Below are 21,281 nucleotides of genomic sequence, written 5' to 3'. Positions count from 1 at the left end.
AATACGGGCAGTATAGATGACAGTGATGACATTGATGAGTCTGTCTCTTCTGAAATATGGATAGGATCGCGGTGGTCAGAGAATCGGCACGGGATGCTTTATCGGGGATGACGGGATACCTAGGTCGGCACACCTCCTGATGAACAGCGTCGCATCATCATCACTCTGTCTGCCCACTGCATCTCCGAGTCTTCAACCATCCCCTTATTCCCCTCACCAGCCATACAAGTGCCTTATACGTACATATCTGATCTGCAAGGTAGGAGGATGGAGGAATGACACCGCTACCTCGCCGATCTGCACACCACCTCTGCGATGTCCCGACCAAAACCATCTGGAGGATTCGACCAAGACGACGACTCTGTTTCCTTTCCTGACTCCTCACTTGCAATGGCGTCGTACAGACCGAGCCAACGCGGGGCTCATGCATGTCGACATAAGTTTCTTCCCGCGTCTTGTAGGATTGTCCGTCCCGGCCTGTGCTCCGACGTCTTGACATTCGTTGCCCAGGTTCTAGGCATGTATAATTCAAGAGGCTATTATTGCCTTCGTCGAAGACGGCATGTCCTGTGAGGCACCTATAGTCTTCCACATTAAGGCTATTCGCAAAAATTTCCGAGCATGTTCCCTATTTTACCACGAGTTGTCTATCACACAGTGATGATGAGAGGTACACTTCCCCCTTATTTCACATATGAAGCCGGGTGAATCCCACGCCGAGGACAGCATATGGCTCGTTGGGGGCTGTCAGACGATGGTAGCAGAGATGCACTCCCATTGCCAAATATCTGAAGTTCAGACATTGATGCTTGAGGAAGAATCGCAAATTTGGTCTGCCGAAGACGCGGGGGGGAAAGGGGGGTTAGAGGTTTTCGTGCCTTCCGTTTCTCAAGAATAAGAACATCAACGTTCCTTCCAGTGGTGAACCAACACTGCATCCGCCACATCTGGCGGCACATCCATATCTTGTCCGGCTGCACCTACCTGACGGCTGCCTGACTATGACTCGGCTCTCGGCCCCCATCAGGAAGATGAAAGTTGGGAATGGAGAAGGAACGGGGAAGTGTGAAGCTCGCAAGGCAGTCATCCCTGGATGTTGACATTGAGAGGGGTCATGCCATGCATGCACACAGATGGCAAGCCGCATATGATGCGCGGCTCCCTCTCATCCCTCATCCAACTCGGCCTGCTTCAGTTGCTCTCACTTCCCGGCTCGGACATTCATACATTGAGAGGCACTCAAGACGGCTTTGGCACTTGCCCACTTACACCGACATTTCAGCCAGGCACTTCCCCTCGACGAGATGGGAGGGGTGGAGTGAATGGAGTGGACAGACTAACATCTTCGAGGCATGCACATTCCCTCCCGTCTTTCTTCAAGCATGCAAGCAACCCAAACAGCCCAGTTGCTACCCCGAATGTTCCACAACCCCCCTTCCCTCAAGAAGCCAGCAGAAGACATCCCGATTGAAATTGGAAGCTAGCCCGGCACCTTCATGACTACAACCAGACCTCGCCCCCTCCTTTCCCAGCGGCCAACCACGCCTTCCTCATCTCATCGTCTGCCTTATTTCCCCATGCACCGGGCTCTTGCATACGTAACTACCAGGGAGGTGCCTCCTATCCATCCAAGCTTCCGTCTGACGTGAACAACATGGCATGGTCTGATCTGCCATCGGAATCGTGCTTGATTTATGTTCCAGAAAGCCGGCGCTTTGGCGAGTTCTTTCCTTGTGTTCACTGCCTGCGTGGCTAAGGGTGGACAGACAGGACAGACAGGACAGACAAAACAGACAGGATGTTGCCTACGCCATTGTTCGACATACGGATATGACGTACATGCACGCTTCCAAACCCTTCGTTCAGGTACCCGAGGTTGTTCCGTGACGTGGTGATGGTGTCGGCGTCAAAGATGGGAGTTCATGTTGGACGTGTGTAATGCGTGTGGCATGGAAGGCGTGGAATATACGAGGCGACATGTCTCCTTACCATGAGGATACCTTAGCTGCTTGCGAGTTTCTTATTGAGTCATGAGGTGATCACGTTCGGTGTTGGTAATCGATGAACCTCTCCTCAGATAAAGATTCCTCCTGGAAGCGCTTTTGGAAAGCGAATATGGCTAGTGTGGTCGATCATATCATACCTAGGTATGCCGATGCCGAGGTGACGAATGAAATCGGCCACTCTCTAGTACCTATCTAGGCACCTCACCGAGGAGTACGAGCAGTGCGGTGAGAAACTACCTTTCTATTTGCCCACGCCACGAACATAGATACCGAGGACATACTATACATTATCAATGTCCAAGGGAAGCAGCATCGCGGGAGAGCCAGAAGTACCAACTGTTAGTGCAGATCAATTTTGCTTACGATATTGGCCTTGCCGACTAGTTATCGCTTCCAGTTTAACAGAAGTTCGTCCCAAACTACTCACTGATCCCCTGTATATGTCTTTTTGAGAGGGGATCTGGTCGGCATCTCCACGAACAACGGGACGGGACTGCCCTGTCCTTCCCACGAGTTCTACTCCCGTGTTCCAATTCCAACACGTCCATATCGCGGTAATATCCAAAGTCCAGCAGATGACACTTGCCCGCCATCTGGATGTTGGGGACAGATGATAAAACTTCGACACTCCCTAAACTCAACCCGAAGTCGACCAAAGAAGGCTGAATACCCACTTTGGCTGTCCGTGCACTAGTCATTGAGTCGACCCGGAAATGTCTTGATGGGCTCTTGCTCCCAGTTTATGTTGTTCTTGGATAGGAGTATCAACCATACTCGACCGGTATATTTGAAGGCACAAAAATGCCGGTTCTTGTGTAGGTCGAGTCCCAGAGGACAAACGGCACGCTTCCATGAATGCTGACTTCCTACGTACCTATCTATTTTTCCGTGACCTGTTGGGTTCTGGCTGCGAGTGCCATTTAGCGGGATACTGGCGTTTCAACGAGAAATGGGCACCCGCATGTATGTCAGTTGGCTAGCGGTCTCGAATTGAAGGGCTGGGTGCGGATGCGGGGCATTCCGTGAGGAAGCTCCTATTTAAGACGCTTTAGTACCTGAGTTCATACCACAGCCACAATCCAACTTGGCTTCAACATCTGCGTACCTCAGTTTCTGCTCACTCACGGGCCCCCTGTCCTTATCATACCCTTCTTTTCGGACAACCTCCTTCGAAGAGGCACTACAAGAAGGACTTGTCGGCTTTGCTTCTTCCCACCTCCCAACGCCATGAGACTGATCAATGTCCACACGTTCGAGCTCGAGGAGTTCATTGGGAACTCGATCCCGTTCCACGAATACGCGATTCTGTCCCACACGTGGGGCGACCATGAGCTCCTGTTCACTGACATGACCGACCTAGAACGCGTCCGTCTGACGAAACCAGTCGGCTTCGCAAAACTGGAGGGATCGTGCGCACTGGCAAAGCGACAGGGCCTCAAATACGTCTGGATCGACACCTGCTGCATCGATAAATCCAGCAGCGCCGAACTGTCAGAGGCTATCAATTCCATGTATATGTGGTATCAAAAGTCTCGAATATGCTACGCCTATTTGTCGGATGTCAGCACACTTGACGGGTCAGGTCACCAACAAAGCGAGGTTCTGGAACAAGTTGGACGGAGCCGCTGGTTTACTCGCGGATGGACTCTCCAAGAGCTTCTGGCTCCTAAACGGGTAGAGTTTTATACGGCGAATTGGGATTACATTGGCAAGAAGGATGATGATAAACTTTTAACCATTCTTTCTCAAGCCAGCCTTGTTGATGAGTGCGTCCTCGCAAACATCGTCTCACTCGACAAGATTAGCGTTGCAAAGAAGATGTACTGGGCTTCGAGGCGGGAGACTACGAGGACAGAGGACATTGCCTACTGCCTTCTTGGTATTTTCGGGGTCAACATGCCACTCCTATACGGAGAGGGTATGAGAGCCTTCATCAGATTGCAGCAGGAAATTATCAAGGCAACGAACGACCAGTCTATCTTTGCATGGTATTGCGCTGCTCCAGGGCAGGAAAACCAAATAAGGGGTGCACTCGCGCCCTCCCCACGATGTTTTGCTCTCTCAGGAGATATTTGGCCGCTCGATGACCCATCAACCGCCATACCACGAGACAAACAGGAGATTGAGTGCCCTGGGACAGCACCCAAGTTCTGGGCCGTTGCCGATTTCGAGAGGCCCCCGCGGGAATTAAAGTTGGTTGTCTTGCATTGCCAACTTGGGCCTGTACCGGGAACATTTCCAACCTTGCTGGTCATTCCAAGCTGGTCGTGCGATGGCATGCCCATCATGGTCGTCGAGCGATACTTTTGGCACGGTAAGGTGACCAAGGTTTCCTTGCGTCCACTACGCATCCTATGGGAAGGCTTTTCTCAGACGCTCGATTTGCAGCAAGCAGCAAGGCTAGCCGGCCAACGCGACTCAGCTACCACAACCTTCCCAGTACAAGGGCATCCCCAACAATGTAAGTACCTACGTATCAAGCCACAACGGCTCTACAGATCCGTGAGGACGTTGAAACTGACCCACTTCGTGAGAATCAGACCTACATACGAGCAATCAAGTGGATGTCTGGGATATGCAGTTTCTACCTGTGCACCAATTGCAGCGCATCATGATTTCTATGACTGAGCTTCTTGGTCAAGGCATTGCTGTCAGACTCGAGTCTCGGAGCCACAATCCTGTGTCGATTCACATCAGGGACTTGGCGCCAAAGCCCTTCTGGATACTTCCACAAACGCAAGAGGAGTTCGGAAATGTAGTCACCATTTGTGACGTCTGCCCCAGAAGGCGATGGAATCCCGGCTCCCACCGCTTCTACTGGAACAAGGAGGAGCCGGAAGTCTCTGAACGCGCAAGGCTTATGAAATCCATCCATCTCGGCGTGGCTCGCATCGCGTTGGAATCATCAGAGCTAACGGGAACAACGCGCCCCCAAACGGCTCTTCTTTTCTTTGGAGTGACACAGGGGGTCCAATTAACCTCAATCGGCGTGGGTGGAATTCGGGAAGATCGCTTGACGAACGCACCATGGTGTTTCTTGCAGCTGGACGGCGGGGAAGATCTGACAACGATCTACAACAACCCAGACTTGAGAAGGGACGACTACATCAAGTCACAGCAACAGCAAATCGATCTGTCAGGGGGCCTATTAACCTTGGGAGCGACGGTCCAAAGAGCCAAAGTATCTGGCGAGAGGTGTTATGTCATCCGTGTCGGCTTGATATTTCGGAAGGATGAACAGTGGCATGACGATCAGGCCATGCTTGGGATGTAAGGGGCCCAATAAACAAACTCACTCTTTCAAATCTTTCATCAATTGTCCTGCTCAAACCTTATTCTAACGTCTGGGGCGGCGTCGTGATTCCAGGCTCGCTTCACATATACCCGAGTATTGGGAATCAAGACAGGCCTACCTAGTACCTGGTACCAAGCTCACGTCAGCCTGATTTGATAAGAATCTGTTCCAGACAGGACTGGTACATACGACCATACCCACCGGAACGCACGGGATCCCGTCCGCTCTCCCCTAGTTAAGCTGGTGAGGGCCCGAGTAGTAGTTAGGTCGGTGACGACCAGCGAATGCCGGGTGTTGTATGTTTTTGTTGCGTTTGTTTCCACATTTATGGATGGAGAATTTCTCCCATTATACACCATCTTGCGTGAGCTTGAATGAGTTACGAGAATGCTCTACATGTCTGGACAAGGACACATGGATTTATGTGCCGGATATATGGCAGAAATACACCCATGGGACAACGGAACGGACGAAGGGGTCATCAAGCCTATTCCCCACCTGTCCTCTTCGTCATAGGGTCAATTAAGGATATAAACACGGAAACATGTACATACATCCAGGCAGGTCTCAATGAGGGAAAGCCAATTGACAGTTAGGAACGCAACAAAACACAAGAACCCGTTTAGAGTATTTTGTCTATATACACCCAAACTCCCAACTCCAAAGTTCCATAACCCCAGGACCCCTAAGCCAAACAATAAACTGTCCTTTACTCCAAAAGACCAGCCAAACGATCTAAACACCAACCGGAGGACACGTCCCCGCCGTTACCGTACCTCAGAGTCCACCATTCGCCCCGGCCGCCGCGGCCAACCGTGCGACGCTCCCATACTTGGCCTGCCAAGCATAAAAGTACATGAGCTCGCCAAACGGCTGGCCTAGGATGGTGAAGGACACCCAAAAGATGACATTGCCCAGCAGCCGGCCGTTGGGGGACTTCCAGCGCTCGAGGCGCGAGGTGAGCATGATGAGCGGGAGTTGGAGGAACATGCCCAGGAAGGCAACTCCTATAAGAAAATGTTAGATATTGGAATTGTCTTTAGTAAGCGCAAAGCCAGTGGATACTTACCAATTAGGTTGTGCGTGGGCACGCCAACCAGCAGCTCATGCAGGACAGCCGAGACAAAAAAGACGGCGGTGCTGGCTGCCATGTGGCTCCAGCCGCGCGAGCGCATGGGCGAGTAGACGTGCCGGCGGAAGAACTGGTAGACGGGCTTGTTCCAGGTGCGCCAGTAGACGCCGAGGGACTCGCTGTTCCCTGGTGGGGGGGTTAGCAACTGGTACAGCCAGACCAGCGGAAGAAAAGGTAACACTTACACCATGCCTCATAAAACTCGCGATCTCCGAATCGCATAACCTCCGCCAATGCATTCAGGAAGCTCTGGAACAGCGCAAAGAAGCCCGCCAGCCAAATAATCAGGCTGACCGTCGACAGCTTCAACAAGCGCTCTGTAATCGCCACAACATCCAGAGTGGCAATCTTGTCTAGCGAATTCCGCAGCACCGGCGTGGCATACTGCGCCGACAGGATCCAGATGAAGGCGCTCAAGCAAATCACCTCCCCAACCCGCTTGGCCACGAACCCCCACCTGATCTTCTCCGTCCTCGGATACGCGGGCTGGTACACCAGCGTGGGCGCCCACCAGAAATACACCAGGTTCGAGAATGTGATGTTCTGCGGGTAGGGGCACTGGCGGTAGATATCCGGCAGAGCGTCGAGCTCGCCCTTGACGGGGTGCAGATACGCATGGCGCAGGTCGCGGTTCGTGAGCGCGTACGATGCCGCTTTCAGCCAGACGATGATGGCGTGAACTTCGACCAGCGTGCCGATCAGAGGGTGATGGATGTGCCAGTAGACCATCCATGAAGTGTTTACGAGGGCGACAGTGACGTTGATGAGGTGTACGATGCGCACAATGTACCAGGTGAGCTGGAAGCGGCGGGCCTCGGCGGGGGTAGGGCTTGTGGTGCCGGCGCCGCGCCGGGCGGCGCGCGCCGAGATGGCGTTCTTGCTGGCGACGAGCTCGACGAAGTAGGCGATGAAAAGGTGGATGGGGATCATCAGATATAGAAGCAGGCCGAAGCGTACGTCGTTGGGGTGGAAGTCATGGCAGCGGATGCAGATCAGGACGCCGTACTTTTGGATGTTCTCGATGACGAGGCGCAGGTTGGTGGCGACCAGGACGATCACCATCAAATTCCGGAAGCCGATGAAGCTGGGCGACTCGGTCGCGTCGTGGCTGAGGCAGGACGGCTTTGATCGGGAGTGGACTGCGCTGGTATGGCGGTATCTGCGGCCAAAGTCTCGCTTGAGAGCGGCGATCTCTGCATCGCGAGGGGTTGTTTGATCGGGGCCGACGATGGCGCCGTTGGTTGTGTTGCCATTGCCTTCGATGCCATTGGCGCCGAGCTGGGAATGTGTCGTCTTGTGGTTCTTTCTTGACTTCACGCTGCCCTCCAGGGGCAGAGCGCGATCGTTGGAGGTTGCCTCGACCAGGGCTGTAGCCACCGGCCGGACTTCGGTTTCTGATGTCACCATGATGGTTGTGGTCTTTGATAAGGATGAGGAAACGGTTGGTTGAGCGAGAGACGAGAAGAGAAAAGAAGAGAAGAGGTCAAAGGATGCAGGAAGTGGAAGATGAGGGGTGAGCTAGAAGTACATGCAAATCCTCACATATGAGTAGAGGCCGAGGTGGGGGTTTGTTTGGTAGTTGAACGGACGCAAGGAGGCGTTGCGCTCAGGAGGATCGGGATGCAACTTCGTATGTACGTTGTAGGCCGCGGCGCAGAGGGGCCCCCACTCGGTCTAGCCGATCCATCGATGACAAGAGTCGTAGCTCAGGCCGCCGATGACTGTCTAGAGACAGTCCCAGATGTTGAATTCGGTTATCGCACATGAATTCATGAGGCGACAGCATTCTACATGATAGCTGCGATGTCTCACACCGCGAATTGCCGGTGGTCGCGGAAAGGATTAGCACAAATGTTTGGAGCTTGCTGCTGTTTCGATCACATCCGATCCGCCGCGTGGCGGAACCTGGAAATGGAAGAATTGGAATGCTCCACTCACTGCCAGACTTGGCGAAGCACATGCATCCGGTCTGCTGCCAAGACATGGAACTCGAAAACCCACGACGTCACCGGAAATCAGGGAGAAGCTCTCCCTTGATAAGGGGGAAGTTCACGCCTACGAACAAAAACATTTTGAACAGCGCTGCTGGAAGCAATTCAGTGCTCTCAAATCTTGAGTCAATTGAAAACTGGAATCCTCGGAGTTTGGATCGACCCGAGATCTGATCGCCCCAATGCCCCTGATCCGGACTGGGCCCACCGTCGAACCACGGCGTTGGAACCCTGATATCAAAAGTGAACGTGAAAAACGCTTTTGCCAAGACAGGAGGTTTGGCAGCCCGGCAGAACGGCTGCAACATTTGCATATCCCCCTTGCATCGACAACACAAAGTCGAGGAGGAATATTTCCACTTCTTACAAAATGCCGAGGTTTCCAGATGTCATGGCTGTGTTTCTACACTTGAAACCCCCTTAATTAAGAAATGCACGTGGACTTAAATCGGGAGAGTCCGACTGCTAGGAAGGTGGCCCGTTCTGACGAGCTTCAAAAGACAGCTGAGGTCATCCTGGGCCAGGTACAGAAGAGGTCTGGGCTGCTTGGCAATGTTGTTCACGCCTTTCCCCTTGAGCTGTGTCAAGGTTGTCAAGTCACGAGCCTTTTGGAGACGGTTGGGGGAATGTGAGGGCAGAATGGTAAAGATGATCTAAAAGCTTCTGCAAAAGCTAAGTCTCCAATATGTTCACTTCATCTTGAAAGCCAACACTGGACGTTCGTTGCGGGAAATGCTGAAGCTCGAGCTTCAAGGTGTGAGACAAGCATCTTAAAGCTGCCGTAAACGGCGGCATGTGGGGCACCTCCCTCGGCGAGTGCCGCATCCCAAAAACCCCGTCGCGTCAATTGACGGCTCGGCATCACCAAAAATTTGGGCCCCGCCGTCCGCCGATCCATTTGGCATGCCGCACCTATCCTGACACACAACAACCAACTCAACCACACTCAATTGATCTGTCCTCCCTCCACCGATGGCATCCCTCTCCAGGGGCTTCGGGCCCCGGCTGCTGCTGGTCTTCCAGCGGCCACCACCAAGCCAATGCTCCGGTCTGCCCCTCCAACAACCCATCCTCGCCGTCCGCTTTTCCACCTCCCGCCTCCGACTCCTCCAAAAACCACCGCGCCCAACCGCCAACCCCAACCCACGACCAGCTCCAGCTGCCAAACCGGCTGCTAAACCCGCCGCTAAACCCTCCCTGGCAGCAAAGCCGTCGTCACCACCACCACCACCAACTCCGGCGGCAACTCCCCGCCCAGTTCCCCCCTCCTACGCCGAAATCCTCGCCCAGCGCGGCCGCACCCTCCTCTACGAAGCGCCCTCGCACTTTTGGTTCCGCACGGGCTGCTTCACCTCCGCCACCTTCTGCATCAGCTACACCGTCTACCAGTACTGGACCATCATCCTGCACCCGCCCGAGGGTTTGCTGTGGTGGGTTCCCCACGCCTTCGGTGTGATCCTGGTCTTCATGTCCGGCATGGGCGTCTACTTCGTCCTCGGTGCGGGACGCATCGTCCGCTCCATCGAGGCCGTGCCGGCAGCGCAGGTGGCGAAGCACATTCTCAGCAAAGCCACGGCAGGGACAACGGGGGCAGCAGCGACCGCGGCTCCTCCGGTGTTCATCGAACTCACCACCCTCCGGCCCATCCCCTTCTTCCCGCCCAAGAAAACCGTCCTGCCTCCGGACCAGGTCCAGCTCCCCTTCCGCATGCACAACCTCTTCGCCCCGCCCCCCGCCAACCCGACCAGCAAACCCCTGACGTTGTCAGAGCAAATCAAAGCTGCCCACCTAGAGCGCGCGGCCCGTGAGGCCCGCAGGAAAGAAACCATGGACCACCTCCTGACTGCGCCCTTCCGCGACGCTAGGCGCGTGTTTAGCGCCGCCTGGCAGGGGATCAAGCGGTCGTTCTCTCGTGAGGGGTTTGCGAGGATTTTGGTGGGGAAGACGGAGTACAAGTTGGATGTTACCGGCGGGTGGGCGCTGGATGAGGGGAGGGCGATGGATCGGTTGTTGAGTATTAGGCCGAACGCCTTGATGTCAACGGGTGTGGAGAGGAGGGGGTTGTGATGGTGAATTGGTTGGTTGAGAGGTGGTGTTGTTAGCGTATACTGAGGAGGATTGGCGGAGCCGGCGAAGGCGTCTGGGTCCGCAGAGGTTTGTTTGGGCCGTTGGGCGGCCTGCGAACGGCGTTTGGAGAGTGGTTCTGGTGAGGGCGGATCCCCAGCGATAGGAATAACATATACAATACTGGACAGCGTTGTCCCACTTGTATCACGACACGACTGTGTGGAGTTGAGAAGTTAAAACATGGTAAAATGCCGGTGATGTATTGAAAAGAGACTCAATCTCCGAAGATGACCACAACCCTACACGATCCATGCCGTCTCTCGATGTCAAGTTTCTTTCAGAAAAACACATCCACTTGTACGGTGCACAATGGCCGACGGTCTCTCACCCAACAAAAGGAATCCCCACCCTCGTCCGTTTCCTATAATTCACATACTCCTCTCCGAAAAACTCCACGAGGAACTTTTCCTCCTTGACCACCCGGGGCGCAAAAAATTTGTGTAGCGCAACGATGTACCCCACCAAGCACACCCAATTCCCCATGACAAGTTGCGTCCCCATGGCCCACCAGTAGAATCCAAAATAGCTCGGGTGCCTGAGGACCGAGTACACGCCCGTCGTGACGAGTGTCTGCTCGGGCTTCTTATAACGCTGGACATAGTGGCTAAAACTCCTTCCAGCATGCTTCATGGCGAGAGTGCGGATCGTTTGTCCACCCACGACCAACACAAAACCGATGAGTGTGGCGACCGGGCCAAACCCGCGTTTTTTGGACCACACAAGGTGCGTGATGAGGCATTCAATCACGGCCGAGGTGTGGCCTATGGCGTACTCGGCGCCGTTGGAGGTGAGCAGGAAGGAGCCAACGTCGGCGTCGGAGGTGTTGTAGGTTGCGGTCGTCCAGAACTCGAGGAAGTGGAAGACGGAGAGGCAGGCAATGAAGAAAGGGACGCGCCAGAGCGGGGAGGAGGTCCAGATGAGGGTGGCCAGGAAGATGAGGATGTTGGCGGATAGGGAGGCGCCGAGGCAGAAGGCGCGGAGGGAAATGCCCGACAGGGATTTTGGTTGGTCCGGGAGGTAGGGGACGATGTCGTAGGGAGTGGTGTAGGAGGGAGTTGGGATGCTAGAAAGAGGAGGTAAGTCAGTGTGCTGTTTGTGGAGGTCGGAAGCTTTGGCTGGCTCACTTGTTCGGCGACCACCGGTCTGGCGTCCACGGGCGTGGGCGAGTCGGCCGGTGGATTGTTGGAGGTGAGTCTTGCGACGACGACATTGAGTCCGCTGGAGCGTGTTGTGATGTAGGCGACTGGTGTTTATGCTGGCGACAAGATCGTTGATGGGCTGCCCTTGATTCTCTCCGTCTTCGAGGTTTCGATGCAAGGTCACGATCAGGCCAGGAGCTGTCGATGCGCCAATGAGGCCGTCGTACTTATTTGGCCAACCTGTATTACCAGTCCAGACCGCCTGCCGGGTTGTACAGGTGATACGGTCGACGAGAGTGCAGTCGACGTCGCAGGGAGTTGTGTTTGCAGACTGGAAACTGGCGAACAAAGGTAGGAGACGTCAAGGCCAAGGAGCCCCACGCTCACCGGGACTGGCTGCAGCGCCAACCCGGAAGCGGCAGACAGGGGCCTGGACAGGGGCAGGACAATTGCAACGCAGCCGCTGTGGATCCATTGTTTGCGGCTTTGGCCTTTCCCAGGATCCCAGCCTCGCCGCCCGCTTAAATGAATAAAGCCAGGAACGCCGACACGCAGAACAGTCCCTCAGAGACCACCTTGGATGCGGAACGATGACACCAGCAGCACCAGCACGTTGACCCAACCCCAGATAAACGGGATCCAGGTGGACATGGTGAAGCCGCCGATGAGATATGTTGCGCCGACACTGCAAACTGGTCAGAAAACAGAGTACATCACACCAATTCCATGGGCAGCAGGCATCGAAACATACATTAAGCCCACCAGCGTGCCGGCAATCAGAGCCTCGAAGCCGGCAATGAGGAAGTAAACAAGCGGCACAACCCAGAGATACTTCCAGCTGGAGATGCGCTTGCCGCCATGCATCAAAATGGCCACGCCGACGGCGCCAAGGTGGAAGAGACCGAATAGGATGAGGGTCCAGAAGAGGGTAAACTTCCACATGTCGTCTAGCTCATAGAGAATGATGGTCGATGCTTGAGGCGGCCAGAACAGTGACGGAAAAGGCGGCACCGTGTACTCGGCCGGTATGTCGCGACGGACGAGCCTGAGGGAGGTCAACAGGGGATGAACATGAAAAAGGGGGAGACCATGGAATCCACATACGATGGGGGCTTCATGGCGGCGGCGGTGAGTCAGAATTATTGATACGAAAGTTGGCGAGAATGGTCATGGACGAGTTACTCCAGGAGGTAGTCGAGGCTCCTGGTTATTATGTGATTGAGAGAAGATAGAACATTCCCCAGGTTTTGATGGAGTCGATGTGTTTGCCAAGACGGTAACTTCAGGTGTCATCCTGGACCTGAACACCCCGGTACAACGTTCCCGAGCTTCAACTGTCCAGCCTCGCTTTACCTCGGCATCGTTACTGGACACCACTTACTACTTCCATCACGACGACAACGGAGCGTTTACTCTACAACTTCACGGTTGATCGATCCAGGACTCTACACTCAGACTTCATGTCCTGACACCCACCATGTCGATCGACCGCCTCCTGACGACGGTGCTGCAGCTGTTCCAAGACGTGCACGACGATGCGCGCACCGAACAACTCTACGCGTCGACCACGGCGCTTTTAACTTCGCTCTCGAATCCGCTCAACCTCTCGCTCCTCACCTCGCAGTTGCTCACAGCCCCTGCCATCTGGGCCCGTCGCGATGGCATGCGCGCTTGTTTCCGCATAATCAGCATCTATAACACCGCCGCCATCCACGTGCGCCGCAACGAAATCGAAAACGCAAAGATACAGACACAGGCAAAGAAGGATGCCCATCTGCAGCCCTCATACCCTCCGCCTTTCACCCAGCCTCAACGTGTCGGCGGTGGCCTATCCAGCGATGCCTGGGCTGCTGCTGTCCTCAAGGGCGCCGACGGCCACTCAGGCCGCTGGCAACACCTGCTCGTCTTCACCGGTGTGCTCATGGGTATGGAGGGCGCCGACCGGCGCTCTCTATCCCCCTCCATGCGCCGCACCGTCGAGCGCGCCGTAGTCACTGCCGCAAACCTTGCCTTGCGCATCCGTCCCCCCGAACCACCTGCCCCTGAAGGGCCTGTCGCCATGGCCCTGAACTACGCATTCCCCTTGCTCTCCGAGTCTTCGCTCGCCGGCCTCGATTGCGACGCTCTCGTTCCAGTCATCACCCGCGCCATGTTTGGCCCGGATGGCCTTCAGGATGGTTTGTTCCTGGCATCCATCGACCAAGATGTGCGCCAGGCCGATGAGAAGTTCGTCTGGCTGCCCGATTCCCCCTCGTTCCGCCATCTGCAGCTCCTCGAACAACGACCACTTGTCTCCTCTCTCGGCCCATTGGCACGTCTGCTGGGCCACGCCGTCGAGCATGCCCGCGACTCCGCCATCGTCCTGCAGCTCCAAGATGACTTGGTAGCCTTCACCAGCCGTCTCCTCCAAAACTGGCAGGCCAACAAGCTCTCCGAGCTCGAGGTCTCTGAGGAAGCTATCTTCCTCAAACCCGAGACACTGGAGACCACCTGGCCGGTTCTATGGCAATTCCTCAAGAAGATCATGTACGCCGTAGTCGCGGCCCTCCATTCCGTCGCTGCCAGGAGTCTCATCGACAGGCGCCTCCGCCGCCACGACACCGCGCCGGCCGTGGCTGTCAAGACCCTCCACGCCCTGCGCAACCTCTACTTCATCTCCTCCCGCAACGGCAGCGACGCCTTCCAGGCCTACGCGTTCACCTACCTCACCTCCCTCGATACCCTCTCCCGCTACGGCCCGGCCTCGGCCGCCTTCCTGCGCGAAACCCGGAACCCAGCCGGTCCCTCAGTCCCGCCACATCCTCTCCACCGCACCCTCGACCTGTTCTACCTCAACACGGCCGAACATCTCCCCTTACACCTCTCTACCCCCGACGCCGACGCACTCATCATCCAACCCGCCACAGCCTACCTCACCCCTCCACACCCCGGCGAACCTCTCTCGCCACAAATGGTCCAACTCTTCGAAGCGGCGCACAGCGCGGTGCTGGCAACCCTCTCCTGCCCGCACAACGCATCACTCGCAGCCTCGCTCGTCCCCTTCTACGCCGAATCCCTCCTCGCCGCATTCCCCCTCCACCTCTCACCCAGACAATTCCGCCTCGCCTTTACCACCCTCATGCGCATCCTCTCCCCGCCGGCGCTTATCAGCGCCCAACACCCAGACCTGCCCGAAACTCTGCTGGAAATGGTCCGCTTCCGCGCTGTCGCCGATCCGCGAACCAGCACCACCCCGCTCCTGCCTTCCCTAGCCAAACCCGCTCCGACGACCCCAACCCCGGAAATCGGACCGGTCTCGGAGCAATCCACCCTCGTCCTGACCCTTGTTGACTCCCTCCCTTACCTCCCCCTTCCGATCCTGGAGGAGTGGATGGCCCTCGCCGCCGCCGCGATCCACGCCGTGCGCGACAAGGCGTTGAGGGAGGTGGTGCAACGGCGGTTCTGGGAGGTGCTGGTCAGCGGGGAGATGGATGTGGAGCGGGCTGCCGTCGCCGCCGGCTGGTGGGGCACTAAAGGAGGACGGGAGGCGGTGGTGTTTGGGGTCGGGCTGGAGAGGTTGCTGGCGAGCGGGTGGAGGGCCGGGGATGAGGCTATTGTGAGGGATCTTGGGACTGGAGGTGGAGCGGCTGGGGACGGGGAGGTGGTTATGAGCGGTGCGCTTCCGCCGAGGCCGGAGAGGGAGAGTCGGTTGTGAGTTGAAGAGACGTGGGATGAGTTGGTTTGGTGTTGGGGATGTGGTGGCGTTGCTGAAGATGGGAGGGTTGTTGGCCGGTAGAGAGAAAGGGGTTTGGATTGCCATTGTTCCTTGCTAAGAACTGGCTTGATGATGGCCTGAGATGGAGATAACTGTATGTCTAATTGTCAAGGTATTGGTGTATTATCACATTAGTCATGAGCAACATGATACCATTCATTATCCATGGCTGTTTATAGGCCAGTAGCCGAGGTCGCGTGTGTGTGTGTGTGTGTGTGTGTTGGGTCTGAATAGGTGATATTCGTTTCTATCGTAGCGCCCTTGTTTTTTCCCATCCCGTATACCATACCAGAGTTCCTCCCCTGGTGATCTGTTACCCCAACCTTTCTGGTCCGTCCTGTAACTTTTGTAACATCCATTTCATAACCCTTGATGACTAGCCGAGTTGGCCGTGATACCTCGTATGCCAGATGGCGAGCTGTAATAAAAATGTAGCGAATAAAAGGGGGTATCTATCTAATTTTTGGACATCCTGCCACCCAACCTAACCCGAGAACCCTAGACATAATCACTTCCCATCCATAAGCAAGTCCAAGTCGATCAACCTCCTCATCTCCGCCCACTCTGCCTCGAAGCCTGGCTCCTCAGGCAGCGCCGGCAGCGGACCGCCTGTCCAGAGTTCCTCCTCCAGTTCCTTTCCAGCGCCATATTGCTGCTGCAGCCGGGGATCGATGGCATCCTCTTCACCAGCGGGACCGGCACCAGGACCTGCCGCGGCGCCCGGCTCTCTGTGAAGATGTGGATGATACTTCCGCACGTGCTTGTCCAAGTCATGATGGCGGATAAACTTGGCATCGCACCCCTCCAGCTCCTTCGCCGGACAAGCCAGCGTCCGTGTGGGCACGGCAGCCGACATTTCATCCTCCTCGGCCGTTCCGGGAGCCACGGGAAGCGGATACATGGTTGGGGGGCGTTTCTTGCCAAGGTGGACATAGCGTACGTGTTCCTCCAGCTTGAGCTTGCTCACAAACTGCTGTCCGCACCCCTCTTCGGCCCAGTTCCAATCCGCCAAATCCGCCACGGCCGAAACGTCGACTTGACCACAAGTAAAACGTAGGCCCTCATGAGCGGTGCGGATGTGTGTGTTGAGGTTCGACACGCGCGTGAATCGCTTACCGCAGCCAGGCCACTCGCAGACGACGGTCTTGCGGTCGGCGACAGTCGTGCCGGAATGGTACATGTCGATGTGCCGCTCAAGCTCGGCTTGGCTGTGGCAGCGCACGTCGCAGAAGGCGCAGTTGACGTGCTCCCGACGCATGTGCGCTTGGAGCTGGGAGAGGGTGCGGAAGCCGACCCGCCGGGTACCTTCTTGGCTGTCAGGATCGTCCGGGTCGACGTCCTGGGTGGAGCACTCCTCGCACCAGAACTTGATTTCGCCGTGCTCGCGGTCCACGTGGCGGCGCAGGGCACCGGCAGTGTCAAAGCCGGACTCACAGCCATCCACGCCGCAAGGGAAGGCGGGAAGACCCAGGTGAGCGACTCGGATGTGGCGCTGGAGTGTCTGGTGCTTGCGGAAACTGAGATTGCAGCCGTCGTAGCCGCGGCAGCGGAAACGTTCGGCGCCCTCGTGGACGGCAGCATGGCGGCGGAGACGGGTCGCTGTGACGAAGGCCTTACCGCATCCGGGTTCAGAGCAAACGTATTTCCGTTCGTGAGTGTGCGAGCCCTTGATGTGCTGTGCGAGGTGCTTCTCCTCGAGATAGGCCTTGTCGCAGCCCTCGTAGGGACACTTGTGCGGGCGATCGTTGGTGTGTGAACGCAGATGAGCAGTAAGGCGAGCTGGGCGGTTGAAAGTTTTGGTGCAGCCTGGCCAGGTGCACTTGATAGTCTTAAGGTCGGAGGGGAACTTGCGAGAGCGCCGGGACGAGGGGGTGACAGCGACGGAAGTTGCCGTGATGGTGGGAGCATGGGTTGTGTCGTCGGCGGGAGGTGAAAAGGCGGACGATATTACCGTGCCGAGGTCATTGTCCTGGGATGTCTCGTCAGGGGGACATGTCGGGCTGCTGGGTGTTGTTGTCGTGGTATTGATCAGTGGAAGCAATGGTAGTGAGAGTTGCTGTCGCTTTGCTGGCTCGAGGGGCCCTCCGCCCTCAAGATGCTCGACCTGCTCAACCTTACGCTTCATGGTTGAAACGGGTCATTGAGGGACCGAATTGAGTGGTTGAAAGTGGTCGAGCATCGAGTGGTCAGCCCGAGCTCGACCGTTGAAAAGTTCACGTCGAGAAAGTTGAAAATAGGAATTGGGACCTGAATCTTGAATCTTTAACTTTTTTTGTGGGCTTCACCTGCCACGCCTTCCCGCTGCAGCTCCCGCAAGGCGATGACGGGGATTGGATCCGGGCTGGCTGGGCTGCCCCACACGGACCCGGGACCTGGAAACTTTGACAGGGGTCCGTGCTGGGCGGTCGAGCCCATAGTTTTTTCAAGTCCTTCCATCAACTTCCCAAGAACATCATCACCCAAACAACTGCAAACAAACTCTGTCGCCCCATCCATCGTTCGCACTCGCGCTCTCATCCAAATCTCATCAAACACCGTCCAAACAACACAGCAAGCCATTCCAACATGTCTGACTACGGGAACGACGACGATCGCGAGCCTCTGTAAGCTGCGCGCGCGCGCTCTTGCGCTTCGCGTCAACTCATGCTGACTCTCGCGTCACAGCAACGACGAGCCCGCCTACGAGGACGATCCGGATGAGTACTACGAGCCTGAGCCCGAGCCCGCCGACGAAAACGAGGCGAACAACGCCCAAGACCAGGACAACCACGATGCCGACCATGTGATCGCGTCGGGCGATCCCAACGCGGCGGCGAACCACGGCCGCGGCAACGAGAAGTCGCACAAGGACAAGAAGATCCCCAACGACCAGCGCACCACCACGCCCTTCATGACCAAGTACGAGCGCGCGCGCATCCTGGGCACGAGGGCTCTGCAGATCAGCATGAACGCGCCTGTCCTGGTGGATCTCGAGGGCGAGACGGACCCGCTCCAGATCGCCATCAAGGAACTGCGGGAGAAGAAGATTCCCCTGATTGTGCGCCGGTACTTGCCGGATGGATAGTAAGTTTTTTGCAGGGTTGCTGCGACATGTCTTGGAATTCGCTGACCCGTCACAGCTATGAGGATTGGACGTGCGAAGAGCTGCTTCAGTAAGGGGATGACGGGAGGGCCATGTCAAAGAGATATCAGAAAATCAAAGATTGCATTAGCGATGGCGTTTCGGTTTGCTTTGGTTCTTTTGGGATTCGGAGGTCATCTGTAGAAATAGATACATCAAGGAAGCCGGCCTCCCCTTTTTCCTGATAACCCCGAGGAATCAGGGAGAAGGAAGGAGGTGCGAGTCACATAAACTTCAATGTGTGTAACAATGAGGTTAGTGTCCTTGCATCTGCACTGCGTCTGTCCCCATGATGCAGATGGCCGGCAAATGCCTTCCGCTGGAGTCCTACAGAGGATCTCTCGTATGGACGTGGATTCCGCCGCGGGCTGGACATGTTGGAATTGGAGGACAGGGCAGGACTCTCGGGAGGAACATGAACAGTCTCGACCTGTTTGTTGTTGATGTACATGCTCGTGTGTCGCTCAATTCCCCTCTCAAGAAGCCATGCCCAGGGGGTTGGTGAGTTCCAGCTTGGGACGAACTTTTGTTAAAAGCGATAGCCGACAAGACCAATTTCGGAAGCAAAATTGGTCTGCACTAACAGGTGGTACTTCTGGCTCTCATGCGATGCTCCATCCCTTGAACAGTGCTGATGGCTTGGAGTTGAGGTGGATGGCCTGTTCCGTGTTGTCAGACCTCCACTCACATCCGCCCCTCCTATCCTGCTCCGCATATTAATCCTATCCGGCGACTCCGCCACCATGCAGCGAGCAAATCGCGGGCTTAGTATAGTGGTTAGTACACTTCGTTGTGGTTGGAAACAACCCCATCGGCCGAAGAAACCTGAGTTCGATTCTCAGAGCCCGCAAACTGTTTTGATTTTTTGTTGTTTTTTTCTGTGTTGGAGAATCCGATTTATTTTTGATTTTGTGACTGTTTGGATTTCCACGACACTTCAGACCAGTTTGCATTGGGTTTGGGCATCGGGCTGAGCAATTGGCGTGGTGGTGCCTTGCTCCGAACGATCCCAGCGCGCGTCAGAGCTTCCTTATCTTATCACCATCAACACCTCCAATTGACCTCGACACCGACGTCCACGACACACTCGCATCAGCCACACACCCTCGCCATGTCCTCCAAACCCAAGTCGCGCTGGGCCGACGACGAGGCCGACGCTGCCCTTCAAGCCCAGCGCAAGAAAGAAAAAGAAGAAAAGAAACGCCTAAAGGCCGAGAAGGAGAAGGCACGCAAGCTCGAAGCCGAACGGAAAGCTCGCGAAGAAGCAGAGCAGAAAGCCGACAACACAGACCATGGCGGCGGTCCTCCCGCAAAGCGGCGCCGTCTCTCCCCCGAGCGCGACAATGACGCACCACGAGTAGCCACCACCACCAGCGGCGATGACTCCAACCTCCTCCGCTTCGAGGGCGGGACCTTCGGGCGGTCGCGCAGTGTCGAAAACTACGACAAGCTCAACGACATCGAGGAGGGCGCTTACGGCTGGGTGTCGCGCGCCAAGGACATTGCCACGGGCAAGGTGGTGGCCCTCAAGCGCCTCAAGATGGACCCCAAAGACCGCAGCGGCGTGCCGGTCACGGGCCTGCGCGAGATCCAGATCCTGAAGGATTGTCGGCATCGGAACATTGTGAAGCTCCTCGAGGTGGTGGTCGGGGACGACGACACAAACCGAGTAGACAGGTTCGTCTCCATGCTCACTCAAGCAGCCATCCTAGGGTCACCGACTAACCGCCAAAACAACAGCATCTTCCTAGTCCTCGAATTTCTCGAGCACGACCTGAAATCCATCCTCGAAGACATGCCAACCCCCTTCCTCGCCTCCGAGGTGAAAACCCTCCTCCAGCAGCTCTGCTCCGGCCTCTCCTACCTCCACTCCCACCACATCCTGCACCGCGACCTCAAAACCTCCAACCTCCTTCTCAACAACCTCGGCCGGCTGAAAATCGCCGACTTTGGCATGGCGCGCTACGTGCCCACCCCTCCGCCGCCCAACCTGACTCCGCTCGTCGTCACCCTCTGGTACCGCGCCCCCGAGCTCCTGCTTGGCGAGACGCGCTACACGTCCGCCATCGACCTGTGGAGCGTCGGCTGCATCTTCGGCGAGCTGCTCACCCGCGACCCGCTGCTGCAGGGCAAAAACGAGGTCGACCAGCTCGCGCTCATCTTCGCCCTCGTCGGCACCCCGACCGACGAGTCCTGGCCCGGCTTCCGCCGCCTCCCCAACGCCCGCGGCTTGCGTTTGCCGCCCAAACCCCCCGCCCCTGCGGCATCCCTGATACGCGCAAAGTTTCCCCTCCTCACCACCGCCGGCGCCCAGCTCCTTGCCGCGCTGTTGTCCCTCAACCCTGCTGCGCGACCGTCGGCCGAGGAGGTGTTGGAGCACGAATACTTCGCGCAGGACCCGCGACCCAAGCCCGAGAGCATGTTCCCCACGTTCCCGAGCAAGGCAGGACAGGAGAGGAGGCGGCGGCGGGAGACGCCCGAGGCCCCGGGACGCGGGGAAAAGGGCGCGAGGGAGACGGATTTTGCGGGTGTAGATTTTGGGGGTTTGTTTGCCAGGTCGGGCAAGGAAGGAGAAAGGGGGGCCGGGTTTACTTTGCGGATGGTTTAGTTACTGAGTGCTCTTTGGGGCGTTTCCCCCTCCCCTGAGCGCGGGGTTGGGATGTTTGCGTCTGGCTACCCTTAGGAAGATGGTGAGGAAGAAAGCTTAGGTATGAGC

At 56.4% G+C, this 21,281-nt stretch overlaps 9 protein-coding genes and 1 non-coding gene across 10 annotated transcripts; 6 read left to right on the top strand and 4 right to left on the bottom strand.

Moving 5' to 3' along the window:
* Positions 1 to 3,233: 3,233 nt before the first annotated feature.
* VTJ04DRAFT_253 (uncharacterized protein) lies at positions 3,234 to 5,280 on the top strand (the record flags this gene model as incomplete). The annotated part of the gene is made up of 2 exons (XM_069360329.1): positions 3,234 to 3,885; positions 5,093 to 5,280. The coding sequence occupies 2 exons, from the start codon at positions 3,234 to 3,236 to the stop codon at positions 5,278 to 5,280; spliced, it is 840 nt and encodes a 279-aa protein (XP_069222863.1).
* Positions 5,281 to 6,078: 798 nt separating this feature from the next.
* Positions 6,079 to 7,840, bottom strand: VTJ04DRAFT_252 (uncharacterized protein; the record flags this gene model as incomplete). Its single annotated transcript, XM_069360318.1, has 3 exons — positions 6,079 to 6,308; positions 6,371 to 6,559; positions 6,619 to 7,840. The coding sequence occupies 3 exons, from the start codon at positions 7,838 to 7,840 to the stop codon at positions 6,079 to 6,081; spliced, it is 1,641 nt and encodes a 546-aa protein (XP_069222862.1).
* Positions 7,841 to 9,396: 1,556 nt separating this feature from the next.
* On the top strand, positions 9,397 to 10,491 carry VTJ04DRAFT_251 (uncharacterized protein; the record flags this gene model as incomplete). The annotated part of the gene is made up of 1 exon (XM_069360307.1): positions 9,397 to 10,491. The coding sequence occupies one exon, from the start codon at positions 9,397 to 9,399 to the stop codon at positions 10,489 to 10,491; it is 1,095 nt and encodes a 364-aa protein (XP_069222861.1).
* Positions 10,492 to 10,875: 384 nt separating this feature from the next.
* On the bottom strand, positions 10,876 to 11,761 carry VTJ04DRAFT_250 (uncharacterized protein; the record flags this gene model as incomplete). Its single annotated transcript, XM_069360296.1, has 2 exons — positions 10,876 to 11,614; positions 11,676 to 11,761. The coding sequence occupies 2 exons, from the start codon at positions 11,759 to 11,761 to the stop codon at positions 10,876 to 10,878; spliced, it is 825 nt and encodes a 274-aa protein (XP_069222860.1).
* Positions 11,762 to 12,254: 493 nt separating this feature from the next.
* Positions 12,255 to 12,808, bottom strand: VTJ04DRAFT_249 (uncharacterized protein; the record flags this gene model as incomplete). The annotated part of the gene is made up of 3 exons (XM_069360284.1): positions 12,255 to 12,375; positions 12,442 to 12,735; positions 12,795 to 12,808. 3 exons carry the CDS (start codon positions 12,806 to 12,808, stop codon positions 12,255 to 12,257), a joined length of 429 nt encoding a protein of 142 aa, XP_069222859.1.
* A 359-nt stretch (positions 12,809 to 13,167) lies between these two features.
* Positions 13,168 to 15,384, top strand: VTJ04DRAFT_248 (uncharacterized protein; the record flags this gene model as incomplete). Its single annotated transcript, XM_069360273.1, has 1 exon — positions 13,168 to 15,384. One exon carries the CDS (start codon positions 13,168 to 13,170, stop codon positions 15,382 to 15,384), a length of 2,217 nt encoding a protein of 738 aa, XP_069222858.1.
* A 568-nt stretch (positions 15,385 to 15,952) lies between these two features.
* On the bottom strand, positions 15,953 to 17,569 carry VTJ04DRAFT_247 (uncharacterized protein; the record flags this gene model as incomplete). Its single annotated transcript, XM_069360262.1, has 1 exon — positions 15,953 to 17,569. The coding sequence occupies one exon, from the start codon at positions 17,567 to 17,569 to the stop codon at positions 15,953 to 15,955; it is 1,617 nt and encodes a 538-aa protein (XP_069222857.1).
* Positions 17,570 to 18,009: 440 nt separating this feature from the next.
* Positions 18,010 to 18,600, top strand: VTJ04DRAFT_246 (uncharacterized protein; the record flags this gene model as incomplete). The annotated part of the gene is made up of 3 exons (XM_069360251.1): positions 18,010 to 18,047; positions 18,109 to 18,507; positions 18,564 to 18,600. The coding sequence occupies 3 exons, from the start codon at positions 18,010 to 18,012 to the stop codon at positions 18,598 to 18,600; spliced, it is 474 nt and encodes a 157-aa protein (XP_069222856.1).
* Positions 18,601 to 19,324: 724 nt separating this feature from the next.
* On the top strand, positions 19,325 to 19,415 carry VTJ04DRAFT_t23. The gene has a single exon. It is a non-coding gene; the product is annotated as a tRNA-His (tRNA).
* A 261-nt stretch (positions 19,416 to 19,676) lies between these two features.
* On the top strand, positions 19,677 to 21,173 carry VTJ04DRAFT_245 (uncharacterized protein; the record flags this gene model as incomplete). The annotated part of the gene is made up of 2 exons (XM_069360240.1): positions 19,677 to 20,242; positions 20,306 to 21,173. 2 exons carry the CDS (start codon positions 19,677 to 19,679, stop codon positions 21,171 to 21,173), a joined length of 1,434 nt encoding a protein of 477 aa, XP_069222855.1.
* Between the last annotated feature and the right edge of the window lie 108 nt (positions 21,174 to 21,281).

Source organism: Mycothermus thermophilus (assembly GCF_041956435.1).
Source record: "Mycothermus thermophilus strain CBS 625.91 unplaced genomic scaffold VTJ04scaffold_1, whole genome shotgun sequence".
Lineage (NCBI taxonomy): Eukaryota > Fungi > Ascomycota > Sordariomycetes > Sordariales > Chaetomiaceae > Mycothermus > Mycothermus thermophilus.
The sequence above is the reverse complement of the archived record's forward strand: the minus strand, read 5'-3'. Positions and strand labels throughout refer to the sequence as shown.